Raw genomic sequence first — 15,266 nt, forward strand, 5'->3', positions numbered from 1 at the left:
GTGTGATGTGTGTGAGAGTGTGTGTGCGTTCTACACAGATACTACTATCACTCTGATCTCAGGTAGTTTGTGTGTGTCTGTGTGTGTGTGCGCCGTCCAGGTTATTACATCGTGATTAGATCTGTCGTATTGCTGCACCTCGCCAGGATCATTACAAGGCGATCAAAGATATGTGATGTGTGTGATGTGTGTGTGTGTGTGTGCGTGTGTGTGTGTGAGAGAGAGAAGCCTGAGGGCTGTGAGTAAACATGTCAAGATGTCTGCTGCCTTCTCTCACTCCTATTTAAAATGAGAGACAGAGAGGGAAAGAGGGGCAGAGAGAGGGAAGGAAAAAAGAAGACAAGATAAAACGAGACACAGAAGATGGAAAAAGAAAAAAACGAGATTTTAAATGACAGAAAGTATAAAAAAAACAGAGAGAAGAGGGGTTTCTCTGAATGCTATGTGATTATAGAATGTCGGCATCTGCACTCCTCTGTCCGCTCACTTCTCATCCTGATTGCTTCTCTCTGCTCTCTGTATACATTAGGGTGATAAATGGCTGCACACAGTTGGCTTTGACAAACTCGTTTGAGAGCTCTAAGTGAGAGTCTTCAGGATGAATGGGACAGTTTCTCCATCCTTTCAGCAGAGGATACATTTGACCAGTTACACGTGTTGCTCTATAGGTTAATTTTGCTTCCCTTTCGAGGTTTATTACACTGGTAGGAGCTTGCTAGGGGTGCGGCTAATTCTACATTACTGCTAATAACGCCGCAGCAGGCTAATAACGCCAAAGGCTGGACAGCGCACATGTTTACACATGTTAGCGAGGCTAGCCAGCTGTCTGACAGCAAAGCCAACAGAGAACAAAATAAAATTCAGAACATTTACATAAAAATTTCACCAACTCTAAAGCTTTGAAATGCAGCACTAAAGCTAATTGAGGCAATGGAGTGTCGGGCCAAAAGGAGACGCCCTTTTTATTTTAGGTCTTTTTCTTCTTAAAAATTTACCGGCCTTTTGAAAGCAGCATAAACCAAAACTCAAATCCCTAGCCTAAATATATATAATATGTGGTACGAGCCAGTTGTGGATCCCAAGCCAATGGAAAAACATGAGTGAATGCTATGATAAGTGGACTGGACGATTTCATGCTACTTTTGCAACTGTATAACTCAATTTGATGAATGGGCATACAGTAGGTGACACAAGAAAAATAAGAGGTAAGTTCTTACACCTACATGGTTGATGCATACATTTCACAGGCTTTTTGTGGTGAATAAACAGACTTTACTTCATGTCAAACTGAATACACTTTAACAGTGACAGTTACACACAAATCCTGCCTTATTTGTTGTGACTACAAGGATCACACTTCTTGCAACACCTTTTTAGCGTTTGTGGAAGTTTCACTGTGTTTCCAGACATTTACTTTTTCTATTAAGGTAACTGGGGAACTTAGAGCTCCATAAAGACAGGTTTCATACGCTGCTGCACTCTGACAATTTAGCCAAGAAATGTACAGTTTCATCATCCTGGAAGAGCCATTACACCATATTAAATAATAGATCACTTAGTGGAGGAGCGAGCAGACAGACATAACAGCTATCTGTTATGGAAGTTCTTTTTTTCTCTCTAATCTGATCATTGCAGGACGTTTACACACACACAAACACACACACACACACACACACACACACAAAAAAAAACTGTGACAGATTTTTCTGTTAAATACAGATTTAATTATGTCTCACTGGTCTGGAGTTATTTCCTCAGGTGGCAGGGGGTATGCAGATGTGATAACTCACACAAACACAACAGCTGCAACCCTGCCTTCTTCTATTTACCCGTCTCTCGCTCTCACCCACTGGCTCCAAACGACTCTCTGCAAACTTTGAAGTGCCTCCAATTAAAAGTTACCCTCCTCCGTGGACAGTTTGTCAAATTAAATCACAACTTTTGGGCTAATTTCTCATGTGAAATGTTTGTCGTCCGCCACAAGCTGACAACTGACATGAGAGTTTGAGAGAAATTTAATGGTAGCGCAGAGTGGATAACAGAAACCACAAGGGGCTGGTAGAGTTCAGCTTCGAATCATCTGAGCAAGTAGTTTATCATAAAAAAGCCTGTTAGTCTGCTTGTTTGCTCATTAACAACATTAAAAAACATCAGTCGGGACAAACCTCATTTTATATTCCTGTATGCATGCTAGAAACATTTAAACAAATGACTTCTTTAACTGTGATACTTGCCTGCAGTGGACTATGATAGGACACGAGCGTCCCCGGTAGCACTTGTTAACTTTTCTGTAAGAAAACAGAACAGAAAAAACGAGCTCAATGTTAACATTACAGACACAGAGACATACACACACACACATACACAGTCAGTACCTTATCTGTTTGGGCTTTTTATAGAAACCACCACAAAGAACAGCATACAGAGCACAGTTAGTTCTAACCTTTATTTGGTAAAAATAGACAGACATGGTCTTTAGAACGTCGAAAAAATTCTCATCGTGTTGATTACAGTTGCAAAACTTTCAGATCAAGTCATTGTTTTTGCCTGTTTTATATTAACATCTGGTAAGCCTACAGTTCACTGTTTGGTCCATACCACTTACCCGACCTATAGAATTTTTATCCAAAAGGTGTTATAGTGAAACTGTTTCTCAGTGCTACTTCAGTAATTAATCATTTCTGACATAATTTCTAATAAAAAAAGTACCAAAGATTTAAATTATTTGACGCATTCAACCCATAGACTGTATATATAGATGGACGACCCTTGCGGCTGACAGCAGTATAGCTCATAAACCCCGCCCCCTCCATGTTAGCGAACGGGACATGGGCCAAACTAAAATGCCAAAGTACATGTCCCAAATATGGTTTGTCATTTAGTAGGTAGTTGTTATCATCCTGATGTATGTTAAAGTGTTCCTTTTTATATTAAGTTTGGTCTAAATTAGTTAGATTTGATGCCATGAGTGACATTTATGTGTGACTTTATTTTTGTACAGTCAGGGTAGGTGGAGACATGCTGTCCATCTTTATATACAGTCTGTGATTCAGCTGTATATGTGTCAACAAAAAAACACGGATTAATGCTCACCAGAGAGTTTCATCAGTGAGTTTCATATAAAAACATGGGAGTAGCAGAGGACTTTTACTTTGACAGCATTAAAGACATTTACACCATAAATGATGTAGAAAATTCACAAACGGGTGCATAAAATTTCACCACAATGCAGGAAATAAAGTGTTTGATGCTCTGATTTTTCTGTTCGAGGCCCCCTATTTCATGTGTCCCTGCCAAAATGTTGAAATGAAACCTATGCCCTAAATACAACCAGAACAGCAAGTGCTGGCCAAGTCATGTTACTTTGTCCAAAATCTAATGCTTTAAAAAAGTCAGTCACTTATTGTACCATCAGTCATTGGAATAGCTGCCGCAAGTACATATGTCAATCCTATAGTGAATCCTGATTCAGATTTAATTTCTAAGGCATTTATGAAGAAGCTAATCTAGTGTTGGGTCACGACTTGTTTGTGCTCCCATGTGATGACCATAGAGCTAATTCATGGATGGATCAGGAGACTAACTGATTACAGAGAACAACTTTGAATGTGTCAGAATGGATTATTGAGAGAACTTAAATGGTGCTTTAATGTTACTCAATTGAAGGCACATATTTGATAAAAATAGAATAGCACAGAGACAATGTTTTACACAGCGTCTTTTGTATTAAATCTGATGCACATTGCACACACCTGTGTGCAGTGCGTGCGTGATGACTATGATATAATGAATTTCGGACCCCAGGAATGCTAGGTGGTGCCATTGGCATTAGCCTAATGGTGATCTTTTTAAATAAATAAAATGCAACGTAACTTGATAGTAGACTCAACAAGTGGGTGGGTATGCTAATTCTCATAAATGTCTAGAACAATGCACACCTGTGTTACTGTACAACACAGTGTACAAAATGTTAAGGGAGCACCATTTATCATAAATGGCCACCAACATTCACCTGGAGATGACAATAACAATATTGTCAGTGTCAATGCTTCTTGAGACCAAGACCACGTTTCCCATGAATCCTGCTGCCTCATGTTAAAAAGATGGTAGTTAGAGGGGATTATTTTTCCCTCTGTCGTTTTTTTATTCTAACATCTACAACCACCTGAAATTCTGAAAGACTGAGCTTCATTTTCTGCAGAAGAGGAGCGCCACCTCCTTCCTGCAGAATCAGTCCCAGTGGCTTACAGTGATTTATCAAAATATCTCAAGTAGCAATTTTTAGTTTACATATATTGCATTGATGGAAACATTTCGCTTCTAGGCAGTATCCTGAAATGAAGAAAACAGTTTTCCTTATTAGTGCTCATGCATTTTTATTTTTAAATCTTACTTTGTTTTTGACCGGTCTTGAAATCCATCCTATTGCTCCATCATACTCCACAGCAGCACATGAGATATTTTTGAATTTATGTTTCTTTCATACATACTTAGAGACGTCGAGGGCTGCTTTATAGTGTGTGTGGGAAACAGCACATCCTTTTTAAAGATTGTAGTAAAAACTTCACACCTTGTTCATCAAAATGCGGGGCCGCCGCTGGATCTACACAACACCCGGCTTCTATCTGAGCAAGAAGCAGAGAGCCGTGAGTTTGATCCCAGCTGGAAATCATCTCTGATTCTATTTCATGGTGATAACTCGAACAATATTCAGCAGGAACATATTATGTAAAGGCACAGTGTGTGTGGTGTGTCTGTGTGTGTGTGTCATCCATAATTCATCACTCAGTCAAGAGAAAAAAAACTCAGACCTGCTTCACTTTTTCTTCCTTAGACTGGAAGTTTCCAGTATGTTTAGAGTGAATTTTTTTGACCATCGTGTGCTTAAAACATTCATAATCAGCTTTTTCTCATTTTAAAACATTTTTGCAGACCTTATTTTATTGAAACATTTTCACCTCTGCCGGGGTTGTTTTGTGTTTCTTAGGGCTCAGACACAACAAATTGACATCAAAGAGCTAGTGGTGACGAAGGTTGACTGTTGCGTCGCCTCATATGTTCTGTGTCTCGGCTTAAAAGTTGTACTTATACCGTCCAACTTGATCTCATTTATAAACCACACAAAACAGAGCAACATAACTGGCAATCCTAATCAAGAACAAAACCGAAACTGTAACGTAAAATCACAGCCAAACTGAGAGTAAGGTTTATATGAATTTCTATGACAAACAATGCTCGTGCTAAATTGACAGTACATTTATTTTTTGCAGCAGGTTTTCAAAGGGTTTGAAGAGGCGGGAAAAACCCCAAAACTGAAGAAAGGAAGTCTTTCCACCTCAAAGCCCCACCCATGTTCATCCTCCGTCTAACCAAAATTGAAAAGTCAGAGCTCGCTGCAGACAATTAAAAGTGATGTATCCATGGAAACAGCCGGCAGAGAATCACCGACAGGCGGGGGTGAGTAGAGGGGTGTGGGATTCAAAGGAAACACCCCGTAAGAGAGATTCAAGCTTGACGGAGAGGGAGACAGACTGAGAGTCAGACAGAGAGAGACAAAAGACAGAAAAGCAATGAGGATGAAGAGGGAGACGGATGGTGAGAATCAAAGAGAGTGATATAGAGAGGGAAAATCAAAATGTTGGAGTCACAGCAGATCCACTATAAGCTACAGTTCGAAGTAGGTCCGCGCTAATATTTTCAGGTTCGTCTCATAGAATGATCTCGATCCACACCGATATGCTTATGTGGGGAAGATGTTTCATTCATCAACACAAATGCGATAATCGCAGACCGCACACCAGCAGGTGCAGCCTGGTCGCCAGAGGAAAATGTTGACATCATAGGTTTCTAAAGTTACGTAATATATAAGCTGAGTTTGTCATCAGGAGGTGGAGGGGAGGGTGGATGACCGGTCACCCAAGCAAGACTCCTGCCGAGCTGCAGACCACTGACCACTGTTTGAGATCAAATAACAACACAACCGGCTATGAGTAAAGCCTCTTGTTGCTGCTTTCCTGGCGGCTTTGATCTGTCGGTGGGGATATTGCCACAATACGTGATATTTTTCACCCAGACATTGCAGCATTTCCTGCCAGTATAGTGACATGAAAAACTGTTGTTTTATTCTTAGACATTGTTGCATGTCCTACCGTGACAGTGCCACAAAGAACATTTTAAAAAACTTTTTTTAATCAAGACATTTCTGAATTTCCTGCCAGTATAGTGGCATGAAAAACTTTTTTTATACCGAAACATCGCTGCATTTCCTAGTGGCATAATGGTACAAGAAATTATTATTTTTTACTTAGACATGGCTAGTTTCCTGCTAGTATAGTTCCACATAAGTGATAGTTTTTTACTGCTAGGATAGTGCCACAAACAACTGTCATTTTTTACTGAGGCATTACTGCATTTACTGCCAGGATAGGGTCAGGAAAAATGGTTGCTTTTTATGAGGACATCGCTGCATTTCCTGCTGGGAAAGTGCCACGAAAAAAGACTGACATTGGTGTGTTTCATGCCAGCATAGGCTCATTAAAAATGGTTGTTTTTAATTAAGACATCATTGCATTTTCTGCTGGTATGGAGGCATGAGAAACATTTGTTTTTAACAGAGACATTGCTGCATTTCATGCTGTGATACTGTCACCATGACTTTGCTGCCTTTCTTGTCAATATAGTGGCACAAAAGCTTTTCCTGCCGGGGTTGTGCTCACCATAACCGTGTTTAAAGCCCAAACATGATAATTTCCAAATGTTTTTTTGAGCCTAAACCGCATAATGACCAAAGTTCTTTATGTCACAACACATTCTCTACATATTAATGTGCAAACGTAATGTAATCGGGGTTTACAGAAACATACCACATTTTTTCTATGACGACAGATGAGAAACCTGTAGAATTGAAAAATAGTGAAAAATGTGTCGTGACAGTCGTTTATGAACAATGTGCTTGTTAGAAATTTTCACAAATGGTTTTGTGAAATGAGCAAAAATTGGTTGAATGTATTTCACTTGATCATAAATGCTACCTGTGTACGCTGTAAACTGTGCAACACACACTGGCTGTGTTGCAGGGAATCAGTGCTCCTATGATACAACAAACCCCTCATACAGACACAAGATTTGTTCAGTCTGTAAAGCATTTTTAAAATGCTTTTTCAGGTGCCAAAAAATTTGCTCAGTGTGGACTGAGGCCAAAACAGGGGAGAAGAACAAACTTTTTCTTAGTGTGGATATATCCTCAGAGCAGAAGTCAGAAATCATCATGAGACACAAACAGAGGGACAGATAGAGGGGCAAAATACAGGGTGGGAGAGAGAAAGACAAAAGGCGACCGGGAGAGGAAGGGAGGCATGGTGAGAGAGGGGGTCGGAGGAGGAGGTAGGAGGACATCGGACGCAGTCAAGCAAACCATGAGCAAGCAAATAGGCGAGAGGTCATCTCAGGTCACCGGGCACAGCGAGGAGAGAGAAAGAGAAGAGAGATGAAGGAGGGAGAAAAGAAAAAGTGAAGAGAGGAGGAGGGGTAAACAGGAGTACAAGGGTAGGGAGGGAGGGGTCGATGAGGCCCCTTGGTTGCAGAGTCACAGTCTCCAATGATCACTTTTGTGACTATGCAACTGGGCTTATATTACTAGCTGCAACATCACAAAAATGACACTGGCAACCGCTAGTTAGCTGGTAAAACAGGAGGAAAAGGACAGAGAGGATTTGTAAGCAATGCTTCGGCTCAGTCAGTCAGTTGTGAGTGTGGTTAAAAACTAAAAAAAACCATGCCAACAGGAGCGTATAAGAAGGAGAGAACGGCCGACATCCTGAAACCATCGAGGAAGAAAAAAAGGAAGCACCCAAAAAAGAGAGGGGAGGTTGTTATTGTACCATATCTGCTGTAATAAAAGTGAAAAATATCTCCCTCTGTGCTTTCTTCATTGTGTTCTGACCCCGTCGCCCTGTGAGTAAAGGCAATATTTCCTAACTGATGGTGGGCGGTGACGCCCACCAGACCCTTTTATAATAGCTGTGACCACAAGCGCTCACTCTTGATATCTCACCTAATTGATGGCCGCCAGCAGCACGGCAACACCGGGCCTATATATAAAACCGATTTGGGGTCTATCGCTTCGGAAAATCCTCAGTGAATCAGAGAAAAGGGGCTGGGCGGCTCCCACCTAATAGGCAATACAGTATATCAGTTTAAAAGAGGTCGAAGGAGGGGAGGCGGCTATAAAGGCGCCGGAGATAAAGGATCACTCCTGCAGAGTTCCCTCAATGCATCCTGAATTACACTGTTATCGACTGGAAAATGCCCAGGATGTTTGAGGATATATAGATATTTCTCTGCCCGCGTCTCAGGGTCACGAGTCAAAACTCGCAGAGAAGTGAAAGGTTTGAAGTTATTTTGCTGCGGGCGAGAGCCACAAAGGCCACTCAATGCCTTTGTGGTTTGTGGGGCGGGGAGGACAATTCCAGGACTGTCTATTTGACCTCCTTTACTTTCTTTTTGTTCAAATGAAAAACAGAAATGTCCAAAAGAACCACGTGCACAACCATCACTCAGAGACTCCTCTATGCAGCAACTGAAAGACATAAAAAGCTGAGGTCGACTGTGGTGCATTTCAGGACTTCCAGGTTGAGGTTCACAATTCTGGTGCCTACTTTCCTGCCTTTTTTTTCTCTTCTATTTCAGTTTGCAATTGACTACATCTTCCAGAATGGCTTTTTAACAACTCTTAGAGAAACTTGCATTGACTTCTTCTGTAGATGCAAAGTGCATTCAACTCAAGAAACAACAGAACATATAAAAAGCTGCCCAACTCACAAGAATTGCTATTAGGTTAATGAAAGAGAAACCTTTCATCACAAGAGACACGAATACAAATAGTACATCAGGGAGAAAAAAGTGCAAATTTTTGGTCAGGAAAATACATTTTCAGACATGGTTCATTTGTCTTTCTTATGTCCCTCTACATGTGGACTTCCTTAAAAATAAAGGCTGGTTTTGTTCAACAGAAGCAAAAACAAAGTGAGGTAAGAGGCTCTTTCTAGAAGGACACTATAGAGACTTTTTTGAAAGCGTCACACAAAGTCCTCTTCTTGCTTTGGAAATGAATCCTGTTATCAAAGTGTATTTTTACTCCAAAGGCCTCTTTCAAAAAGTTTCCTTAAGGTCTTCTAAAACCTTAATGCTTTCATTATCAACATTCAGAGCAGGCTTTAGTACTTTATGTACTTCAAATGAAAAGGAGGTTCCAAGAGACTATTTAAACGACATCCTAAAGAGTCTTTATCACTACAGAAAAATATGTTGCAAACCACTCTGAGTGCCATCTATCCAGTCAAGCACACTCGCTTACATTGTAGAGGCCATGATAAACAGCCAGTGATGGTGCCTCGGGTTTTGTTTTGATATTGTAAAGGTGAGTTCAGACCAAAGAGTGAATGCCTCACCAAGCGCCATTATATACAAAGCCAATCCAAAGACAGAAATTAGATGCAAATCCGTTCAGGGCCACGTGAATAGGTGCAAGTACTCATCAGATTAAACATTTCAACATGTTTAAAAAATGTGCGTCACAACCGAAAGAGTGTCAGCATTAAGATACTCCTGAGGTTGCTGACAACGAGAGATGGAGGAAAAACTTTGCTGTCTTTTGTTGTGCACCCAGGGCTTTGCGACTCAACGTCAGTTCTCAACAAATTAGCTTAAACCTGATTGAACGCTCAGTTGTACTTTACTAGGAACCAAGTTAGCATTGGGCGTCAGCTGTCTTACCCAATTACTTAATACAATATAGCACATCTGTTAAGGGAATATTCAGGAGCTGTGAACATCTCCGAAAGACATTCCAGCAGATAAAAAATGAAATCAACACAAAATGGCCCAAAATTGCTGTTCCTCTAATGGCCACAATGGCTTCACCCTTTTGTAAAAATATGGTCACTTCTGGCCCCAAAAAAACCCAAACAAAAAACGGGGATGTCTGAACTGCCGAACTTGAAGGTTCAAGCCAATGGGTGTTCTAACATTAACAACATCCATTATTTGTACAGTCTATGGCATTCATACAAGTAACGGGGGTAATTTTGCTTTGCGATTGGTGTGAACACATCTTAATAGCACAACTGGCAGCATCTGCAGTGGGAAGCCAGTGAGGGATCATAGTTTTGTTGCTGCACAAGCAACTCCTACTGGTTGGTTTCTTGGTGTAGCTTGGGTGGCTCCATGAGTAAAAGAGGACACACAAAACAACTTCCTCCTCTGCCAACAGCTGAGTTAGCAGTGACAAGAATGCAAGGCCACTGGTAATAAACAGGAAAATACACCACTCTCTAAAACAGCTCAGTGATCTCAAGAAGTAACTGTATGAAAAACAAGAAGTCTGAGTTTAGTTTCCATTTTTTTATGATATTGTTTTTATTTTAAAGGAGATCCCTACCTGCGGAAGTCGAGGAGTGTCCGGCTGGTCTCTGGGACGGTCTGGTTGAGCCAGGTAAGGAAGTGGAACTGAGTGACGGTTCTTGTCTCATTGGTCTGCATGTTCTTTAGGTAAAAGCTACGAACCAGGAAGTCATCGCACCAGATGTGTTCAGACACCAGGTTTACCTGCACGGACACACAGATAAACAATTATTACAAGTAAACAATGCACACACATGTAATCAACTCACAGAAAACATTGTCCATGGAGTCAAACTTGCCATCATGTTCTCGCCAACTTTTGCAAAAAATGTGAGGAGTGTTAGACTGACTCTTAAGTCATCTTATCAGTTACTAGTCTGCATACATTAATCATACCCAGTACAGTGTGTTGCATGTGTCACAATAAAACCATGATCTCAGAGACACAGACAACATTCATGGATTTTAGGACTTGGACTAGAAATCCAGTGTGTCAGATTTAGGGGCATCTAGTGTTGAGGTTGCAGGACAGAAACCTCCCCCATGTGCGATAGTGTCTGTCACAAAAACAAGATTTTTGATTTGATTTTGATGTGCCCCCTCTGGGCTACTGTAGACAAAACAAGGCAGACTCTATGGAAGAGGATCTGCTCCGTATAAACAGCTTGTTATAAGGTAACTAAAACACAAAGATTATTTTTTTCAGCTAATTATGAACTAATGAAAACATAGTTCTGAATATTATTTATAATTTCTACCACTAGATGTCCCGGAATCCTACACACTGGACCTTAACATATAATAGATGTTTTATTAAGCAATGATGATCTCTTAGAATGAATAATTAGTATTTTGGGCTTTAGAAATTTTTGCTTGATCATAATGATAAAGTCAAGTTACCACTTTGATTATTCATTAGAATTAGACAAAAATGTCTGCAAAATGTGACTGGAAATAAACCAGTCATCACATGTATCGAGTTTCAGACCAATCCAGTCAGAATCCCTGAAATACCATTTAGCCCTTAAAGAAGGAGAGCAAGCAAAATATTTTTGTTATTATCTTAAAAAAAAGTTATGTTTCATAAAGTCAAAGGCCAGTGATATACAGTTGCAGTTTATTCCCCAGACAGTCGGTTCTGTTCATGCTGAGTCATTTTACCTCGTAGATGTGATACAGGTTGGATCCCTCATCGGGCCAGTAGTGGTAGCACTGCTTCACCCCGCTCTCGACAAGAGGTGTCAGCATAACGATGACCACGCAGCCGTTCTCCCATACCATCTGCAAATAAAACACACACTCAGATTCAGCACAGTGGCAGGAGTAACGTCTAATCCTAACCCTAACCGACTTTCTTTATCTTCGAAGTCCTTTTCCTTTTTGAGAAAAATGTCTGGTATTCATTTGTGGAGAGAGTGAACATGCCTGTTTGTTAATTAAATATTCATATGTTTTTTCCCAGCATTAAGCAGCTGCACAATAGTGGCTTTTTATTGACTCTGTTTAGCTCTATGTTTGTAATCTCACAAAATGAGTGATTACTATCTATGACAGAGTAACCTACACTCATATATTTATAAAAGACTTAAAGGCACACACTTTCTCAGAAGTACAGATGATTTTTTTTAACCTAATGTTTTTCAAAAACTTCCAAAGATTATTTAAATGTCAAAGCCATCTCCTAAGAGTCACGTTCTTGAAGCCGCGGAGAGCTCAATTTGGAACACGATCTCATACGAAGTTGTCAACACTCCACAAAATCTGCTAACAGAAAAAAACACTGACATGTGTCCTCACTCACCCACTCGCTTGGATATTGGTCCATAATCAGTTTAAAGTTAGTGCTATCTATCAGTCTGGAATGGTAGAAGTGTCTGTTTTGGGGGTGGGGTGAAAATGAAATCTTAATTTAAAACCAAACACTTCAAACTTTAGGAAGAAACTACCAGCAAGTCAAGCATTGTGGCACCAAAAGTAATTGCTGTCGAGGCTGTTCCCTCCCCCAACTGGGTCGTTCCACACTGAGACTCAACGCGCGGTCGTATTTTTCCTGCTGGCACTCATATTCTCACAGCCGGAGGGTGGGCTGGCTCTGGAGATCCATTCGACTCTGATCAGAGGTAACAGTCAGCCGTTAATGGAAGCCATAAAACAATACCGCTCCCACATCATCGCGCTAGATAATCAAGATGGCCGCACCTGCCGTTCGGTCAGCAGCGCCGCCACACCTTGCCGGAGATTTACCCGACGTTAATTGCGGCAGGGTTTTGAATTACTGCACCTTTACACACACTTCAGCTCAGCCCCCACTGCTTCCCTGATTGGTCTCGTGGATCTAAAGATGTGACGGTGCACTTTTCTGAGAAATGGTGTTAATTCGCTTTAGCTGACAGGGTGAGAACTCGCCGGTGCTGGGACGATAAGTTCCCTCTTTTAAAACTTGCGGTTTGTTAAAATGCAAATTTAATTTAAACCGTTATTTATCCAGGAAAAAGTTAACTGCACACCGTGCTCTTTTCTAACATCTGCGGTGCTTTAACATCACGCAGGTCCATGAATTAACTTCTGTTAGCTGGACATTGTGGAATATGTCCCTTCAGTACTTTGCTCGAGGGCACCTCAGCAAAATTCAGATGGGGCATATGTTGTGATTTGATGTATGCGGTGTAATAACCCTGGCAGCTGCTGATTAAAGAGCCTGATAAGACACGTTAATGCTGGTTAAGTTAACTGGGCCGCAACACAACAAGAAGTAGAGCACAGAGGGGACGCTTAATGGACCTGAGGGACTGCATGCAGCTGGTGTGCTCGAAGAATTTTAGACAAAATCTTTATATTATCTTTTCAGCTGTGAGTTAAAAGGAAGAGGGGGAGTGTTGAAGTTAGCGGACCAAAGGTGGCAGGTGAGAAAGGGAGTGGGCCTCTCTTCAAAATGAGGGAGGGGGAAGAAAGTGAGAGGGGGAAGAAGGTTGGAACTGGGCAAAGAAGAAAGAATCTACGACACGCCAATACACACAGCGACCAACCCTTTCCTGAGAGAGGGGTGATGTCCAGCGCTAGAGAGGGATTAGTGGTGAGCGGATGAGGGAAGTGGTGGTGTAATCAGGTTAAAGTTCATTTTCTCAGGACACCAACTTCTCCACAGTCCACCAACTACTCACATTTTTGTCCAACTTAGTTCAACTTTTCTAAACACCACAATTAAAGCAGCGTATGTATTTGTACTCTCTTGAGGAAGTTATGAAGTATTAACATAAATGTACCATGAAGTTCTATCATTATACACACCTTATAGCACCTCACTCATTTTTGATTTTTCAAAAAAAATATGATTAGAGGAAGATTAGGCATTCTTAAATTTATTTAACTGTTATATACACAGGACAGGTTGGCTGAGCATTCACGCTCTGTTGACATTTCAGAAGAATATCAAAAATGTAGTATTATCATTTTGCTGTGATGATGGATGTTATACTGCCTTTATGTGACGTACTCACAAACACAATTTCAAAGTCTCTCGGCACCTGAAGCTGATGTCATTTCAACATATTTGCATGGTATCACAACTAGCGCAGCCCCCATTTGTGGAGCCGCAACAGTGAACGATCAGTAAGAACGCATTAAAACATATAATCTGGCTAGCATGTAGTAATAAACAAACAGAAAAATTTGCTCTATGACTCATATGACTCATTTATGTAGAATATACTTGTTAATTTAAACTTGTTTGGATTCCTTAACACATTTTAAAGGGACAGTTCACCCCAAAGTTTCATGTAGGAATTAATTTCCAAGCTACACCCACAAACTGTATCACCGCACAGATGCAGTTGGCAGATGTAGTTCTGAAAAGAGAAAATAGTTTCTACATAAAACTGCTCACAACAAGGTCTATGGATCATTACGAGTAACCGGGGCATGATTTATGGAAAGAGACCATACTGTTCACTTTTTCAAATGTATTTTTTGAATGTGTGTTTGTCTTTGTGTGTAAGACTTCTTGATTGACTGGTGATCTGTTTAGGGTGTTGTCCTGCGACACTCAAAGATAACAGGGTATAGCTAATAGATGTATAATGGAGGAAGATTTTAAATGAGCTGTCTTTTACATCTCACTCAAGTTGATTAGCAGCAGCAGATGAGCAATGAATCTACACAAGCCTGAGATGCTTCTGTTTCCAGCCTGCATGGTAACCAGCACTATTGGGAATGCAGCAGGGACAGAACTTGTTTGACAAGGGGACCTTTCCCTCCAACACACACACACACACACACACACACACACACACACACACGCAATGACTGGCCAGAATAACTTATCGATCGACTGGTCTCAAATTCAAACCCAATCCAACATTTGGGACAGCGGGAAAAGTGTTTGCCGTCCCTTGCATTAACAATGTGTCCCAGTGTACAACGGCGTGTGTATATGTGTGTGTTTGAGTGTGTGTGCAGTGGTGGTGGCAGACACGTTGCCGGGCAGTGAGCATGATGGTGAAGGAGAGATTAACAATGACATCCACAGAACAAGCTGGTCTCCCGTGTGGCTCGCTGCACTAATAAAAATCGGCTAACTCTTGTTTAAGAGAGGAGAAGGTATTGATTTTTGTTCCTGAGTGTGTGCGTGCATGCACCCTGTGTGTGTATGTGTGTGTTGATGTGTGTGTTTTACCTGCCAGAAATCAGCCACAGTGGAGGGCAGTGGGCCTTGAGTGGCAATGTAGGCTGGATTTCTGGGATCGTGATCCATCTGAGAGGAGAGGAAAAAGAAGGTTATAAATGTTAAACTGGACTCAAGCTTCTTCTTTCACTATTTCTGTAGTGATTCAAATATCAACCCCGTTTTAATTTTCTTAAACACTAGG

General features: G+C 41.0%; 1 protein-coding gene across 3 annotated transcripts in view; it reads right to left on the reverse strand.

Moving 5' to 3' along the window:
* The window catches only part of LOC121951622 (receptor-type tyrosine-protein phosphatase N2-like), a 256,425-nt gene that overhangs the window by 18,168 nt on the left and 222,991 nt on the right, over positions 1 to 15,266 (reverse strand). For 2 of the 3 annotated variants that reach the window (XM_042498012.1, XM_042498014.1), the window contains exons 17-20: positions 15,074 to 15,151; positions 11,563 to 11,682; positions 10,439 to 10,605; positions 2,235 to 2,288 (exon numbers count right to left, since the gene is read on the reverse strand). In XM_042498012.1, coding sequence (XP_042353946.1) covers positions 2,235 to 2,288; positions 10,439 to 10,605; positions 11,563 to 11,682; positions 15,074 to 15,151 — 419 coding nt within the window. The remainder of the gene's footprint in view (positions 1 to 2,234; positions 2,289 to 10,438; positions 10,606 to 11,562; positions 11,683 to 15,073; positions 15,152 to 15,266) is intronic. The other variant, XM_042498013.1, reaches the window with a different exon arrangement.

This window comes from Plectropomus leopardus, chromosome 12 (genome assembly GCF_008729295.1).
Source record: "Plectropomus leopardus isolate mb chromosome 12, YSFRI_Pleo_2.0, whole genome shotgun sequence".
Classification (NCBI taxonomy): Eukaryota; Metazoa; Chordata; class Actinopteri; order Perciformes; family Serranidae; genus Plectropomus; species Plectropomus leopardus.